Consider the following 15,471-nt stretch of genomic DNA (forward strand, 5'->3'; position numbering starts at 1 on the left):
GGCTCCGCTCGGTGCGCGGCTCCCGGGGGTCCCGGCCCATGGCGGGGCTCTGAGCCCCCCGACCCCCAGCACAGCCGGGGCCGCTGCCCCCCACCATGCGCTGGGGGGGTCTCCTCCTGCTCCTCCTGCTCCGCGGGGCGCTGGGCGCAGGTAGGGGGGCCCGGGGGGGGGCGGTGGGCGAGCTCCGGGAGGGACCCCGGCACCGGGGGCGCGGGGGGGATCCCGGGTGGGCAGCGCCGTGCACGGCCCGGCCGGGGGTCCCGGGGGTCTGTGCCCCCCTGCTGCTGTGCTTTGGGGGGGTGTTCCTGCCCCCCCAAGCGCGCAGGTGCGTGTCACGCTGTGCCCCGCAGCCCGCTGCACCCACCCGCGCCGTGGGACCTGCCGCGGGGGTCCCGCTCCCCACCCCGTGTCCTCCCCCTGCCCCAGCACCTCCACGGCAAAGATGGGGTGCCCGGACCCCCCCCCCCCCACCTGTGCAGGGCAGCCCCCTTGGGCAGAGGGGGGGGCTGGGGGGTGCCCCCACCCGGGATTCCCCCACCCGTGGCACCCCGTGGCACGGCTGGTGCTGTCCCGGCTGTGGGTGCAGCCACCCGCTGAGATTTTGGGGAGCCTTTTTACTGGTGGGGGGGAATGTCTCTGCTCCTTGGGGCACCCCACACCTCCCAGCGGGGGTGAGGTCTGGGCCCCCCCGGTCCCCCCAGGGATGGTGAGTGTGACCCCCAACCCCAGAGCCCCCCTGGGGCACGTCCAGCTCAGCCCCGCTCCCCCTGCCTCAGTTTCCCCTCCCGGAGCTCTGGGAACGGAATCCAGCCTCAGGAGGGGTCCGGGAGCTCGTTAAGGCAGCAATTAGCAATTATCTCCCCAGGGGTGAAGGTGGGAGCCCCCTCCCAAGGGCGAGGGGAGCTGCCCGCGGTCCCCCCCGGGGGATTTGCTGTCCCCTGGCTGGGGACAGACGTGTCCCTGCCCGTGGGCGAGTGCGTGCCGTCCCCACCGCCCCCGCGCCGCCGGGCTGCCGGGAATCTCATGATTCTCCGCAGATTTGGTCCCAAATGGCTTTTTTATCCCCCCCCCCCCCCGCCCTCAGTCATGTTTCCGGCCTCTGCTGCCTCCCCAGGGCTGGAGAGATGTGTCAGGAGGGGACAAGGGACACGTTTCTTTTGGGGGTGGATGCTTGGGGTCTTCCCTGGCACCCGGAGCCCATCCCAGTGTGGGGAGGGGGCTGATGAGTTTGGGGGACATTGAGGACACGGCCACGCTGGTGTAGCTTCCCCCTCCCCGGGGTCACGCTGGCGTGTGCAGGGGCTGTTTTGGAGGTGTTCTGCCTCCTCACTGCCCTCCATCCCCGCTCTCCTCCCCTGCCTGGGGTCACTGTCACCTGTCCTCACCCTCCTCCAGAGAGACTGTGTGTCCATCCTCGCAGTGATGCTGCTGATGGAGGCTGAGACCCCCCCCAAACTCATGTCACATAACCAGGAGCGTTGCAGGGGGACAGGGTTGGTCCCGGGGGTGCCCTCCTGGCGTGGCACCCCCCTGACCCCTCCCTGTGCCCCCCCAGGACGCCCCCCCGGGAGCCCGGCGGTGGGCGAAGGGCGACGGAGAACTCGGGATACGTCGGAGGGGACCCGGATCAGCCACGACCTGGGCGGGGGCAGCCTGGCCATCGACACCCTGCCCGCCAACGAGACCCGGATCGTGGTGAGTGGGGGTCCCCCCTTTGCCCCCCGCCCAGTGCCTGACCAGGAGGGCTGTTCCCAACCACGGGAGCTATTCCCGGGCTGGGCAGGGAGCTGGATCCCACATCCCAGAGGATAATTACAGCCCAGTGCCCTGGGATTGCTCCCGGCCCTGCGGCCTCCACAGCCCTGCCAGGTCCCAGCGCTGTGCCTGGGCTGGAAATCCTGGAATGCTTTGCTTGTGGGTGCCACGAGGATGATGCCACTGTCCCCCAGTAACCTTACTGGGGCCAAGAGGGAGTGAGGGGGCTGTGTGGGAGGTGGGGGGTGTCTCTGTCCCTGTGTCACCACTAACGAGCTGAGCAGCAGCAGTGTCACCTCCTGGGATACCTTCCCTCCCCTGCTGTGCCTAATTACCCGCCCTCAATTAGCTCCCGGTTATTTGTGGCAGGGCCGTGTGTCCCTCGGCAGCCAGAGGAGTTTCCTGAGCTCTGGGGATGGGGGGGAATGTGTAGGTGGCTGGGTTTTGGTGGAGGGTGACTTGTCCCAGTGTTTTTGGTGCCCCCGAGGCACAGCAGGCAGGGGACAAACAGCTGTGGCTGCTTCCGCTCTGCTCCAGCTCCAGCTCATCCACCAGGGATGAAGAAGGGCCAGGAGCCGGGAAAGTCCTGATGTGGAAGTGTTTAAAAATACCCCAAACCAGCCCAAAACCACTGGTGGCCACCAGGGCATTTGGAGATGCCGGGGAGCCGCAGGGAGGGTGTGACGGTGCCTGTGGTTCCCGGGAGGAAAAGGCAGTGATTTCCTGAGGCTTTGGGATCTGCTCCAGGAGGGGGGCTGTGGGTGAGGTCACAGGTGCATCTCACCCTGCCCCACCTGCAGAAGGGGGGATCCCACCTCGGGAGGTGCCTGTGCAGGGTCTGGAGGGGTTTTCCCCTCCCTCCTCCCAAAATATTCCAGGTTAGGGGTGCAGAGAGGCAACGCTGGTCCCAAAGAATGGAGGTCTCGTCCCTCCCCGAGCTCTGCCCCATTTACCCCTGTGTCCCAAACCTCTCCTCTCCTAATTCCTTCTGTAACCCAATCAAGGTGACGGATTAGAACATCCCGGTGAGTCAGCGATGAGGTCAGGAGCGTGGCAGCTGGATCCTCTGTGCTCCAGCCCTGCTTGTTCCCCCCTGGGTTATTTGGAACACTTTGGGAAGGCACAGTGGGGGACACGAGGACACGGGAGGTTTTCTCCTTCATCACCCAGCAGCAGCCTGGCCCTGCATCCCGGGGGTTTTCCATGGGGAGGTGTGTACCGGGATGCAGCTGGTGCCAGCACAGCCTGAGTTTCCCCATCCACAGGGACTGGGATGCATCAGCCCCTCGGAGCAAACAGGGGCTGTAATTCCCGTGGGGAAGAGCCGGGAAAGGCTGAGGAGTGCAACGACTCTCCCTGAGCTTTGGGGAAGCGGGGAAAAAACCCACAAGTTACAGGATTTTTTTCTAACTAGCACTTTATTCCAGCTAAGGGCTCCTCCCCTGCCTCCGGCACCCGGGGTCATGGGCAGGGAGTGGGGCTGGGAGCAGGTCCCGGGGTCAGAGGGGGTTTTGGGGGTCGGAGGGGGCCGAGCAGCAGATGGGGCCGAGCGGTGAGCCTGGCATCGTGCCAGCCGCTGGCACGGAGCGCTGGAGCGACGCTTTCCCAGGGAAAATTAAGATGCTTCCCGTCCTCCCCCCCCCCTCGGTGTGAAGCGGCCTCCCCTGACAGGCGATGGCTCCCAGCTGTGTGTCCGTCCCTCCATCTGTTCCCGTCGGAGAGGCCACTGGGGGGCCGGTGACACTGCTCTGCCCGTGTCCCTGGCCGGTCTGAGGTGACTCGTGGCAGAGCTGGCACCTGGGCCACGCTCTGGTTTGCCTGGGAGAGGGGACCTGGGGGGCCCGGGGGTGCTGCTGGTGCCTTTGGGGGGACCCCCAGGGTGCCTCTCATTGCTCTGGGTGAGAACAGGGGGGATCTGCTCCCTCAGGCAGAGCGAGGCTCCGTTCCATGCTTCCTGGAGCGCATCCCACGTCCCTCTCCCCCTGCTGTGCCCCCCATCCTCATCCTCATCCTCCCTCCCCGCTGGCAGCAGCGGCTCGGCCGCTTTCCCCGAGCTGCTCGTTCCAAGGTTCCTCATTTCCTCTGGGCTTCCACGGCCCCCGTTGTTTGCTCCGCTTGCCGTGGTCACTTCAGCTGCAGCTCCCAGCCCCTGGCTCTGGGGCGGGATATTTTCTTCCCGGGAATGTTGCCCGTGCTGTGCCGAGCTCTCTCTCATGAGTCACCCCTGGCTCTGCCCAGCCCGGTATCCCGTGGGATTCCCTGCACCTTGTCCAGCTGCTCAGCATCCCCCGCTGGCTGCGCCCGGGGTTTTCCAGGCTGGATTTATATCTCTGCTTTTGTGCCCAGACTGCTCAGGGGCTCACATCCAGGTAATCCCACCGTGTCTCCTCTGCAGGAGGACAACCACAGCTACTACGTGTCGCGGGTGTTCGGCCCCGGGGAGGCCCAGAGGAAGGGGCTGTGGGTGGACATGGCAGCGGCCAACGGGAGCCAAGTGAAGATCCACGGGATCCTCTCCAACACTCACCGCCAGGCCTCAGTGAGCAGCCTCATCCCCGTGTCCCCTCTCCCAGCAGGGGTGTCCGGGTGGCAGCAGAATCCCTTCCACATCCCAGGAGGTGGGAAGTGTTTGGGTCCCCCCGCCCGCCGCGGGGGTGAAGGGGATGAGCACCCACAGGACCCCACTCCCGTCCCTCTCCCACCCTCCGAGCACCATCCAGGGCACGGACCAGTCCCCCCCACATTCCCTTGGGCATTTTCCCGAGGGCTGAGCGTGGTTCTCACCTCAGCTCACCTCCCTCCTGCAGAGGATCATCCTCTCCTTTGACTTCCCCTTCTATGGACACCTCCTGCGGCAGGTCACGATAGCGACGGGCGGTGAGTCGGGATGGGATGGATGGGATGGGATGGATGGGATTCCTGCAGGGAGGGGCTGGACATGGCTCTGGTGCTCTCTCTGACCTCACCCCAGAGCCCCAGGGAGCTCGGAGAAGGGGATACAGCCCTTCTGACCCTCTCCCTGCACTCCCAAATCTCCCCCTGCTCCGCTGCTGCTGCTCGGGGACTCGGGTGCTGCCGGAGCCTCCGGTCCTGCAGCAGTTTGGGGGGGGTCACACAAGCTTGGAGGAAATCCAGGAGGGGGCTCTGGGGGTAAAAATGGGGCAGGGTGGTGGGAGGGAGGGTCCTGGGGGTGGTTTGTGCTGCTTCACCCTCTGCCCGCTCAGGTTTTATCTTCGTGGGGGACGTGATCCACCGCATGCTCACGGCCACCCAGTACATCGCCCCCCTCATGGCCAACTTCAACCCCAGCTACTCCCGCAACTCCACCGTCCAGTACCTGGACAACGGTGAGTCCTGCCCTGGGCACCCCCTGCCCTGGGCACCCCCTGCCCCTGCTGCCCCCACTCCAGCCTCGTCCTGCCGGGCACAGCTCGGCTCTCTGGGCCAAGGTGACATCAGCGGGGTGTGGGCAGGGGACATCAGGGGCTGTTTGGCCCCCCAGGGTGGTTTGGGATGGGTGTTTGGTCCCCCAGAGGATTTGGGATGGGTGGCAGGGGGGTCTGCTCCGAGCAAAGTGCTGGAGGTTGAGGGATGAGATGCCTTGGAGGGCAGAAGAGATGCCTTGGAGGTCAGGCTGGTGGGATGAGGAGAGGCTTGACCCGCTCTGGTCACCCCCCTTCCCCCAGGGACGGTTTTTGTGGTGCAGTGGGACAAGGTGTACCTGCAGGGGAAGGAGGACATGGGCAGCTTCACCTTCCAGGCAGCCCTGCACAGCAGCGGGAGGATCGTCTTTGGGTACAAGGAGGTGAGAGATCCTCCCCCTCCTGGCACACCTGGGGGCATCAGGTGCCTCCTCCTGCAGGGGAAGGTGGGGCAGAAGGGTCCCCACGGGGGTCCCTGTGGATTTGGGAGAGGGGGTCGGGGTTGTAACTGTTCACACACTGGAGATGGACGTTCCTGGAGGCCTCTGCAGCAGCACCAGGAGCTGGGGCGGGGCTGGGATCCATCCTGTGCTGTCTCCCTGGCTGCAGATCCCGGTGCCAGTGCTGCAGATCAGTGCCACCCAGCACCCCGTGAAGGCCGGGCTCTCCGACGCCTTCATGGTCCTCAACCCTTCTCCCGACGTGCCTGGTGAGTCCCTGCCCTCGAGGAGCTGCTGGGGCAGGGAGGGAGCTGATCCCACAGGGATCCCGAAGGGATGCCTTGGCAGCTGGGAGAGGGGAGGGAAGGGTGAGACATCCTCACCTTTGGGCAGTTCAGGACGTGAGGATGAGCTGCTTGGAATCACAGGGAGCAGGGGAGTGTGAGGAGGAGTGTGGGGCTTGGCTGTCCCTCATGTCCCGTGTTCCCTGGGCATCCCTCTTGGAGTGCATCCCTCTTGGAGTGCACCCCCCTGGTGCATCTCCCCGTGGCCAGGACCATCTCTCAGCCTCGTGCTCTGGGTGGGCCTTGGTGTGTTCAGACTCTCCAAGAGCAGCCAAGCTCTTCCCTGGTTCCCAGCTGATGAGGACGAGGGGAAGAATTCAATTCTTCTCCGATTCCAAGCAGGGCTGCCGATGGACAAGAGGCTTGGGGGGTGCAGGGTGCCCCGTTCCCATAGGGATGGGGGGTTTGGAGGGTCTGCAGCCACCCTGCTGCTGCTCTGGGTGTCCTTCCATGTGTTTCCACCACTGGGATCTGCACCTCTGTCGGCAGCACACGGGAACACCCCCATCCATGTCCACACGCTCATTCCACGCGTGCTGGGAGCTGCAGGCCTGGGCTGAGCTCCCCAGAAAGGCTCTTCCAGCCTCTCCAGTCACGAGCAGCCCAGCCCTGCTCCTCCCTCCCGGTGTGGTGGCTTTCCCCTGTTGTTCCTGGAGCCATCTGGCCCCAGTTTATGACCCGTTCACAGCAGTTTGTGCAGGAACCGGGGCCAGCCTGGGTGGTTCCTCCCCTCCCGCCCCACAGCTGCTCCTCCACGGGCTGCTCCCTCCACCCCATGGCCTTCCCAAGCCCTGCCCTGGGCTGTGGGGGGAGAAGAAGTGCAAGAACTGGGCATGAAAAGGCCTCATGAGGTGGAGAAATGAGGGTTGGAGGGTGGAGGAGGAGGGGCAGGAGGGGAGGGTGCTCGTCCTGCTCATCTCCTGGGCTCCAAGTGTGGAGCACGTGCCCGTGCTGGGAGAGGAGAGGTTGGATTGTCCACGGAGATTGATGCCAGAGGAGCATCTTGGCTGGTGCCACCATCTGGGAGAAGCCTGAATCCAAGGATAGACCCCAGGATGAAGGGGAAAGAGAGGGAAGGGGACAGGGCAGGGGGGAAGGGGAGCTTTGGGGGGAGCCCCAGGAGGCTCCAGCCCGTGAGTCAGTGAGGAACAATGTGTTTGTTTGGAGCAAGGCAGGGCTGGAGCACGTCCACCAGCGCAGCCTCTGGTCAGGGAGAGGGGACAGCGAGCCCTGAGCTCCTCCTGGCAGAACAGGGGGGCAGGATCTGTCCCTTACCACCCCTCCTGCCCCCCCAGCCCCTCCCCATCCCTTCTCCCCTCGGCCTCCCCCACGTAAATCCCTTCACTGGGGGGGGGTTTAGGCCTGGCCTAACCCCAAGGCTCGGCGTTGCAGAGTCCCGGCGCCGGACCATCTACGAGTACCACCGTGTGGAGCTGGACACCAGCAGGATCAGCAGCCTGTCAGCCGTGGAGTTCACCCCCCTGCCCAGTGAGTGCGGCCCCGGCCCCTTCCCTGCGGGATCTCACCCGGGGAGCACCGACTTCAGCCGGGTTTGGGGGTGCTGGGAGGGGGATGCCATCCCTGGCCTGGCAGGTGGGATCCTTGGAGCTGTGCAGGGAGCCAGGTGGGATCCTTGGAGCTGTGCAGGGAGCCAGGTGGGATCCTTGGAGCTGTGCAGGGAGCCAGGTGGGATCCTTGGAGCTGTGCAGGGAGCCAGCAGGGCACAGTTTGCCTCTGCCCCGGGGTCCTCGCCGTGCCCGGCTGTCGCTGAACCTCTCATACATCCAGCCCTGTGTGGGTCAACCCCCTCAGAGCCAACCTCAGCCAGCAGAAACCCCACCTTGGTGTGCTCCATAGCCGAGATGGGAGCCTGGGCTGGCAGCAGAGCTCAGAGCTGGCACAGGAATTGCTGATAAAGGAGGGATCTGCAGGGATAATCCACCTTCCCTCTGCTCAGCGGTGCCAGCCAGGATGGAGCCGCTGTGCTCTGACCTCCTCCACCAGCACCTTTCCTCCTGCTCCCCTTGCTCTCACCCCTTAATCCCTCACTCCCTGCACTGCCAGCGATTCCCACCCGAAATTCCCCCTCTTTGCTCCGCGAGCTGCAGCTCATCCTGCCGGGCCCCGGCGGGTTCGCGCCGGGTCCGCACACGAGACATTTCCAACGCCCCCACACGGAGCTGAAATTTCTGAGAGCTGCTGCGAAACAGGCCCCGTTTTTAGTGGCTGGATCCAAGGACACTCGGGCACGAGGGAGAGTCGTCAGCAGCCGGTAGATACGGGCTGGGAGGTAAATCTGCCATGGAGACACGGAGGGGCTGCACCGAACGCTCTCCCCGGGGTATTTTATGACAATTTTAACAGCAGGCAGGTTATTGCAGGCAGAACATAAATAACCATTCTGCAGTGACTCTGTTGGTTTGGTTTTTTGTGTGGGTTTTTTTTTTCTCCTGGTTTGTTTTTTGCCTGGTTTTTTTTTCCCCTCTGGCAGCTCGGGGAGCTGAGAGCGATGTCTGCACGGGAGCCACGGAGCTACAGAGAGCCCCACTCTGCTGCTGCTTCTGGGGGTTCAGTTTTTGGCCTTGTTCGGGGCAGAAGGAATGGACTGGCTTGCTTTAGAGGTCTGAGTTTGCTCCCTGCCTCCACATGGCTTGGGAAGAGCTCAGGATGTGAGAGGAGATGAGGAGTGGAGGCTTTCATCCCTGGGAATGTCACAGCACTGGAGCCACTCTCGGCTCTGCATTGAGGGGCTTGTTAAAACTGCTGATTTCCTTCTCTTTCTTTGCAGCCAAACCCCTCCTGACCATCTTTCCCAAACAGGGGGACACCAAATGTTGGTGTTCTTGCAGAACCACTTGGTGTGGACACAGCACGAGGGGGGGTTCAGCTGTTTGTGCTGGACCTTCCTCCTGAGGAACACCCTCTGCACGATGAGAAAGGGCAAAAAGCCTCTCAGGTGTTTGAATTCCCAGCTGAACTGAGCAGGAGGAGGTTTATGGATGGACTGGGAGCCCATCCTGCAGGTCCATGGCAGAGAGGTTGGGTTGGACCCTCAGTGGCTGCTTCTCCAGTCCTGCTCGAGCCACCAGCTCTCGGATCTGCTCCCCTGTGCCCACACAGATGTTGGCACCGGGCTGGAACATCTCTCCTCTCTCTTTCCCAGCTTGTCTCCAGCACCAGAGCTGTGAAACGTGTGTGACCTCAGAGCTGACCTTCAACTGCAGCTGGTGTCACGTCCTGCAGAGGTACCTGGGCTGGGATTCCTTCCCACCTCTTCCCTTTCCAGAGCTGGGACAGGGAGCACAGGGCCAGGGTTGGAGGCTGGGTCAGTGGTGCTCGGGGGTTTTTTAGTGTTTTCCCTCTTTTTGCCTTTTTTGGGTTAGTTGGGTGCTGCTCCTGGTCTCCCAGTCACGGTTAAGCACTGACCTGATCTCCAGTTACAAGCCACTGAAAGGAGACATTTCCTGGGGTTTTTGGTCCAGGAACAGGCTGAGACCTGGAGCAGGACTCACATTTTTGTCAGTCAGCTTTAACATGGGGGAAAACTTGTCCTGACTTGGGCTGGGATCAGACAGAGGTGCAGGGAAGGGAGGCTGGGACAGGCTCCAGGCAGGTCCTGGAGCTGGGAATGCTCATCACCCCCCAGCTGGGAGGGACAAGGCATAGCCAGGGTGGGGGAGCACTTGCTACCTTGTTTTTGGGGTGACTGGAGGCTCTGGTCCTGCCCCCTGCTCTCCTCCAGCTCCAGCAGCTCCACACAGAGCACGGGAGCTTAATGAGATTGTGCTGAACTATTTATTTGGAGCTGGTGGCAGGGGAGGGGACCCAATAACACAGATCCTCACATGGAAATCCTGCTCTCCCAGGAAGGCACAGGCTCCTGCCCCCCCCTCCTTCCAGCAGGGTGTGAGCAGGGGACAGGAAAAGATCCTGAGCCATCAGCAAGGCCACCTGTAAATCAGCATCGATTCCCTGCCTGCTGTGACACAGCCCGAGCCACGGGAATGTCATTTGTCAGTGGCAGTGGTGGCTTCAGAGCAGAGGATGGGATGTTCTCACACCTGCTTTGGTGGCAAAACTGAGCCTGGGGTACAGTGGCTTCGTCTGGGTCTGGTTTGGGCTGAACCCCAGGGGTTCAAACACTTGGTTGTTCCGATTGTTCCAAATTTACGGTGTTTGCAAATCTGATTTTATCATGTCATGGAATGATTTGGGTTGGAAGGGACCTTAAAGCCCATCCAGTCCCACCCCGTGCCATGGCCAGGGACACCTTCCACTATCCCAGGTTGCTCCTTGGACAATTCCAGGGATGGAGCAGCCACAGCTTCTCTGGGCAACCTGTGCCAGGGCCTCCCCGCCCTCACAGCCAGGAATTCCTTCCCAGTATCCCATCTAACTCTGCCCTCTGGCAGCATAAGGGTTCCAGCCACCCTTTTTCATCTTCCCAAATCCCAGTGGTTGGTGGTGTTTGCTCCTGTCCCTTCCTGCCCTGGTGACTCCGGGCGCGTCCTGTCGCCGTCACCGCGGCTCAGCCTGAGGAGTTCAGGTTACAAATGGGAATCACATGGAAAAAAACCACAGTGGGATTGGCAAGCTGGAGCAAACAGACCCCTATCTTTGTTGGCTTTCAGCCAGCTTGGTCTTGCAAAGCCAACTTGATCTGTCCCAAGGAAGCTGGGGGGGGGTGGGTGCTTCCAGGGCTGGAGCTCCATCCCAGCTCCACGATTCCATCCCAGAGTCCTCTCAGCTCTCTGCTTGGGCAGTGGAATCTGTATTTTTGCCTCTCCTGAGCCCACAGTTGTGACAGGAACTGTGCTCGAAGCGAAGATCTCAGCAGGATCTGAAGCTTTCTGTGGTTTCTGGGGTAAATTGGTGTTTGTGTGACCTGAACCCCTGGTTCAGATTTTGCTCCCCCCCGAGACTTTCCAAAGGTCAGGGAGCTGTTCCATTCCCTGTTCCTGCGGGGATTTCTCTCACTGCTGGTTTGCCTGATGTCATCTATAATTTCTTTAGTGTGTTTTTCCTGTGCAGATGTTGCTGGAAAAAACCCAACAGGCCTCGTGGAGCTCGTGGCCTTGCCCTGGCACAGAGTCCAGGGAATGGAAACTCAAACTCAGGCCATATATTTTTCCTATTTTTCTGCCTCTCCTTTTCCCTTGGACAAGTGGAGTTGACCCTTCTCCTCCTCTGGGAAAGGGGAATGTTTGGGTTCTTCCAGCACAGCTGTGCTGGAAACCCCCATGTCCTTGGGTGTCACCTTGGATATCATCCTTCCCATCCTTGTTTATCCTGGTGTCTGAACACAGCACCCACCAGGGCAGGATTTGGGACTCTTGGGCAGCTTAGAAACCACGAGCAGTGCCACCAGAGTTTCCTGCCACCTTTAATCCCACTTTTCCTCCCCAGGTGCTCCAGTGGCTTTGACCGGTACCGGGAGGAGTGGTTGTCCTATGGCTGTGGCCAGGTGAGCCTGGGGGAATCCCTGCTCAGCTCCTGGGCTGGGAATGATGCTGCTCTGCAGGGAAATCCATGGCCATGGCCCAGCTCAGAGGGAATGCTCAGCTCTGCCTGACCCGTGGTGTTCTGGGTCAGACTGAGCATCCCTTTAGATATCTCTTTATTCCCTTTAGATGTCCCTTTATTCCCTTTAGATATCCCTTGAGGTATCCCTTTGGACATGCCTTTATTCCTTGAAGATAGCCCTTTAAATATCCCTTTATTCCCTTTAGATATCCCTTGAGGTATCTCTTTGGACATACCTTTATTCCTTGAAGATAGCCCTTTAAATATCCCTTTATTCCCTTTAGATATCCCTTGAGGTATCCCTTTGGACATGCCTTTATTCCCTGAAGATAGCCCTTTAAATATCCCTTTATTCCCTTTAGGTATCCTTTTAGATATCCCTTTATTCCCTTTAGATATCCCTTTATCCCCTTTAGGTGTTCTTTTATGCCCTTTGGATACCCCTTTATAACCCTTTATTCCCTTTGGATAATATCCCTTTATTCCCTTTGGATAATATCCCTTCAGCTCTCCCTTTTTTCCCTTTATCTATCCCTTTCCCATTACAGCAGGACCCCTTAACAGAGGATGCCTGGATTGGGATAGTCAAAGGATGCCCCATCCAATCCAGGCTTTTCCTTGCTGGTGCCTTTTCTGGGTGCTGGATATTCCCTGAAGGTGCTGAGAAGCTCCAGGAGTCACCAGACAGTGCAGTTTGAGCTCTCTGGGGTGTTTTTCCTCCTCCTCCTCCTCCCAGAGCATGACTCTTACTCACTCCCGAGCAGGAAGGAACGAGCCCTGTTTTCGTCCTTGTGAGCACAATTATCTCCTCCTTGGATGAACTCCTTCCTTTGTCTCACAGAGATCAGCAAGAGAGAAACATCTGGTTCTGCTTTGGGCTTTTTTTTTTGTGTGTGTGTGTGGTGTTGGTTTGATTTTTTTTTTTTTTTTTTCTTGCTGAAAACTCAGCTTTGTTCCCCGTCACCCAGAGGGTTGAGTGAGGGGAAACTGGACCTGCAGGAGGTCACCCAGTGATGCACAAAGTCCAGGCTGCAGGACCTTTCCAAGTCATTATCCTTTGTCCTGACTAAGTGCTTCCCAAATTTTCCTCTTCTTCTCCAACCCCTTCTCTGGACCTGTTTCCCCTGCAGTGTTTGAACCTCAGGGGGCTCAGCAGCCCCAAGCCTTGGAAGCACAGCCCTGCCCTGGCATTCCTGGGGAAAAACAGCTGTTCTCCCTTTTTCCTTCCAGTCAGATGAAAAGACCTGTGAGGATCTGGCAGAAGGCAGCCACTACTCAGCCCCTCCTGACAGCTCCTTGTCCCCTCTGAGCGAGGGCGTCACCTCGTCCACGGCCTCGCTCTTCATCGACAGCCTCACCACCGAAGGTAGGGGGGACATCCCGTGCCTGGGGCACATCCCTGCAAAGGCCCTTCACTCCAGGGCCTCACAAAGCCAGTTCCTGTCCAAAGGAATCCAGGAACAACGTGGGTTTTGAAGGAGGATCAGGGAATGGTTTGGGTTGGAAGGGACATTAAAGCCCGTCCAATGCCACCCCCTGCCATGGGCAAGGACACCTCCCACTAGCCCAGGTTGCTCCAAGCCACGTCCAGCCTGGCCTTGGACACTTCCAGGGATGTGGCATCCTCTGGGAAATCCATTCCAGGGCCTCACCACCCTCACAGGGAGGAATTTCTTCCCAGTGTCCCCTCCCGAGTCCGTTTCTCCCTCTGTGAAAGAGGAGCAACATTCCCAGGATCTGCAAAGTTAGATCATGGAATCATGGAATGGTTTGGGTTGGAAGGGACCTTAAATCTCATCCAGTGCCACCCCCTGCCGTGGTCCCACTGGACCAGGTTGCTCCAAGCCCTGTCCAGCCTGGCCTTGGGCAGGGGTGAGTGCAGGGGGTGGTGGAAAAGGGAAGGAAGGGCAGCCAAGGGGTGAGACCTGGGGGGATGTGGCACAGGGAGGGATGAAACCCTCCAGTGGGAAGAGTTTTAGAGTCGTTGCAGCTTTTTTTTACCCGTTTGTGAAGGTCAAGAGCAACCAATCCGTGGTGGGCAGTGCCCACAGCCTCCTCCAGGGGGGTTAATCCTGCGGAGTGGGGCTCAGGCTTTTCATGGGCTTGGGTTTAGCTCAGGGGCTGCCAGGACTCTCAGCCTGGAATTAATCCAGGTGATTGCCCTCTCCTTGGGAATGCTGCTCGTTCCAGCCTCGGAAAGCTCCACATAAAGCCCCGGGTTTCCCTGGAGACCCCCGTGCTCTAATCCCATTAACACGGGGCTGGCTCCTCGGCTCCTCCCGGCAGGTATCGCTCCAATTTCCCTGCTTAATAGTCCCTAACGCCGCCTGCTAATTAGGATAAATAGAAAGGAACATTAGTGATTGTCCTTCAGCCACGGGAAGGAGCTGGGTGGGGGAACGGGGCTGCCAAGGGCTGACTTTGGAAGGAGCAATTAAAGGGAGGGGAGGGGAGGGGGGGTGGAACACCACCAGGGAGAGCGTTTTCCAGCTCACCGCCAGTTCTTGGAAAAAAAAAAAAAGAGAAAAGAAAAAGAGGCTTTTTTTTCTGTGACACAGTCGAGCGTGAAGTTAATTTGGGATCTTGGAAGGAAACAAACAGGGAGGAGGGCTGGGGCTGAGGAGAGAGCAAAGGAAACAGCAACACCGGGGGGACCCAGCCCTCGGCGTCCTCCCTGGATCTGTGTCCCTCCCAGCCAACCCTTTTCCTTGGATCCATGTCCTCCCCAGCCAGCCCTGTTCCCTGGATCTGTGTCCTCCCCAGCCAGCCCTTTTCCTTGGATCCATGTCCTCCCCAGCCAACCCTTTTCCTTGGATCCACATCCTTCCCAGCCAGCCCAGCTCGCTGGATCTGTGTCCTCCCCAGCCAGCCCTGTTCCCTGGATCCACATCCTCCCCAACCAGCCCTGTTCCCTGGATTTGTGTCCCTCCCATCCAGCCCTGTTCCCTGGATCCACATCCTCCCCAACCAGCCCTGTTCCCTGGATTTGTGTCCCTCCCATCCAGCCCTGTTCCCTGGATCCACATCCTCCCCAGCCAGCCCTGTTCCCTGGATCTGTGTCCTCCCCAGCCAGCCCAGTTCCTTGGATCCACATCCTCCCCAACCAGCCCAGTTCCCTGGATCTGTGTCCCTCTCAGCCAGCCCAGTTCCTTGGATCCATGTCCTCCCCAACCAGCCCAGCTCCCTGGATCTGTGTCCCTCCCAGCCAGCCCTTTTCCTTGGATCCACATCCTCCCCGGCCAGCCCTTTCCCTGGATCTGCTCCTGGAGATGCTGGTGGCTGTGTCTGACTCACCGGCTGTGTGTCAGCGCTGCCTCCAGCACATGTGGAAGCCAAGCAATGGGAATTTTCTGGGTCAGGATCTCACCCTGGTGAGGGTGGGGATGTGGAGACCATCGAGAGACAAAGCCTTGTACAAAATATCCTGGTTCTTCCAGAGCGAGGCCAAGAATGGAAGTGGATTTTGGGCCCCCATGGAAAACACCCCCAGTGTAACATCCCACTGATTTATTTGGGATGTATTAGCCCCAAATGCTGTGGCCTGAACATGGGCACCCACATCCAGCATCCACTTATGGTTCAGACGTTGCACTCTGAGTGTGTTGAGTGACCCCTTTTCCCAGGTGTTTGTGCTCCAGGTGCCACCTCAGTGAAGGAAAATGATCCCTGTCCCACCTGCTTTCACTGTTGTTTCCTGTGTTCCTCCCTCTTCCACGAGCAGAGATTTGAAACTATCCAGAGATCCCATCGCAGTGGGATGGAAGCAGGTGGGAAACGTGCAGGATATCGGAGAAAGCCCCTGATTTTATTTTTTTCTGCTCTGTTTTCTCCTTTCAGATGACACGAAGCTCAACCAGTTCGCAGGAGCAGAGGGTAAGCCCTTCACCCCCTCCCTGCCTGCTCCAAGGGAACACGGGTTTCCCTGGATTCCAGTGGTCAGCAGGGGGGACAGGGGAACCTGGGGACATCATCAAGATAACATTCCTG

The 15,471-nt window shown here is 59.9% G+C and overlaps 1 protein-coding gene across 2 annotated transcripts in view; it reads left to right on the forward strand.

Annotated features, from left to right (window-relative positions):
- PLXDC1 (plexin domain containing 1) overlaps positions 1 to 15,471 on the forward strand; it is a 20,423-nt gene continuing 4,952 nt past the window's right edge. Inside the window, exons 1-12 of one of the 2 annotated variants that reach the window (XM_032711406.1) lie at positions 1 to 150; positions 1,556 to 1,695; positions 4,151 to 4,294; positions 4,563 to 4,632; positions 4,980 to 5,102; positions 5,442 to 5,560; positions 5,787 to 5,886; positions 7,354 to 7,449; positions 9,125 to 9,206; positions 11,368 to 11,425; positions 12,715 to 12,850; positions 15,322 to 15,357. In XM_032711406.1, coding sequence (XP_032567297.1) covers positions 96 to 150; positions 1,556 to 1,695; positions 4,151 to 4,294; positions 4,563 to 4,632; positions 4,980 to 5,102; positions 5,442 to 5,560; positions 5,787 to 5,886; positions 7,354 to 7,449; positions 9,125 to 9,206; positions 11,368 to 11,425; positions 12,715 to 12,850; positions 15,322 to 15,357 — 1,159 coding nt within the window. In that variant the 5' untranslated portion in view covers positions 1 to 95. The remainder of the gene's footprint in view (positions 151 to 1,555; positions 1,696 to 4,150; positions 4,295 to 4,562; positions 4,633 to 4,979; positions 5,103 to 5,441; positions 5,561 to 5,786; positions 5,887 to 7,353; positions 7,450 to 9,124; positions 9,207 to 11,367; positions 11,426 to 12,714; positions 12,851 to 15,321; positions 15,358 to 15,471) is intronic. The other variant, XM_032711405.1, reaches the window with a different exon arrangement.

Source organism: Chiroxiphia lanceolata, chromosome 26 (assembly GCF_009829145.1).
Source record: "Chiroxiphia lanceolata isolate bChiLan1 chromosome 26, bChiLan1.pri, whole genome shotgun sequence".
Classification (NCBI taxonomy): Eukaryota; Metazoa; Chordata; class Aves; order Passeriformes; family Pipridae; genus Chiroxiphia; species Chiroxiphia lanceolata.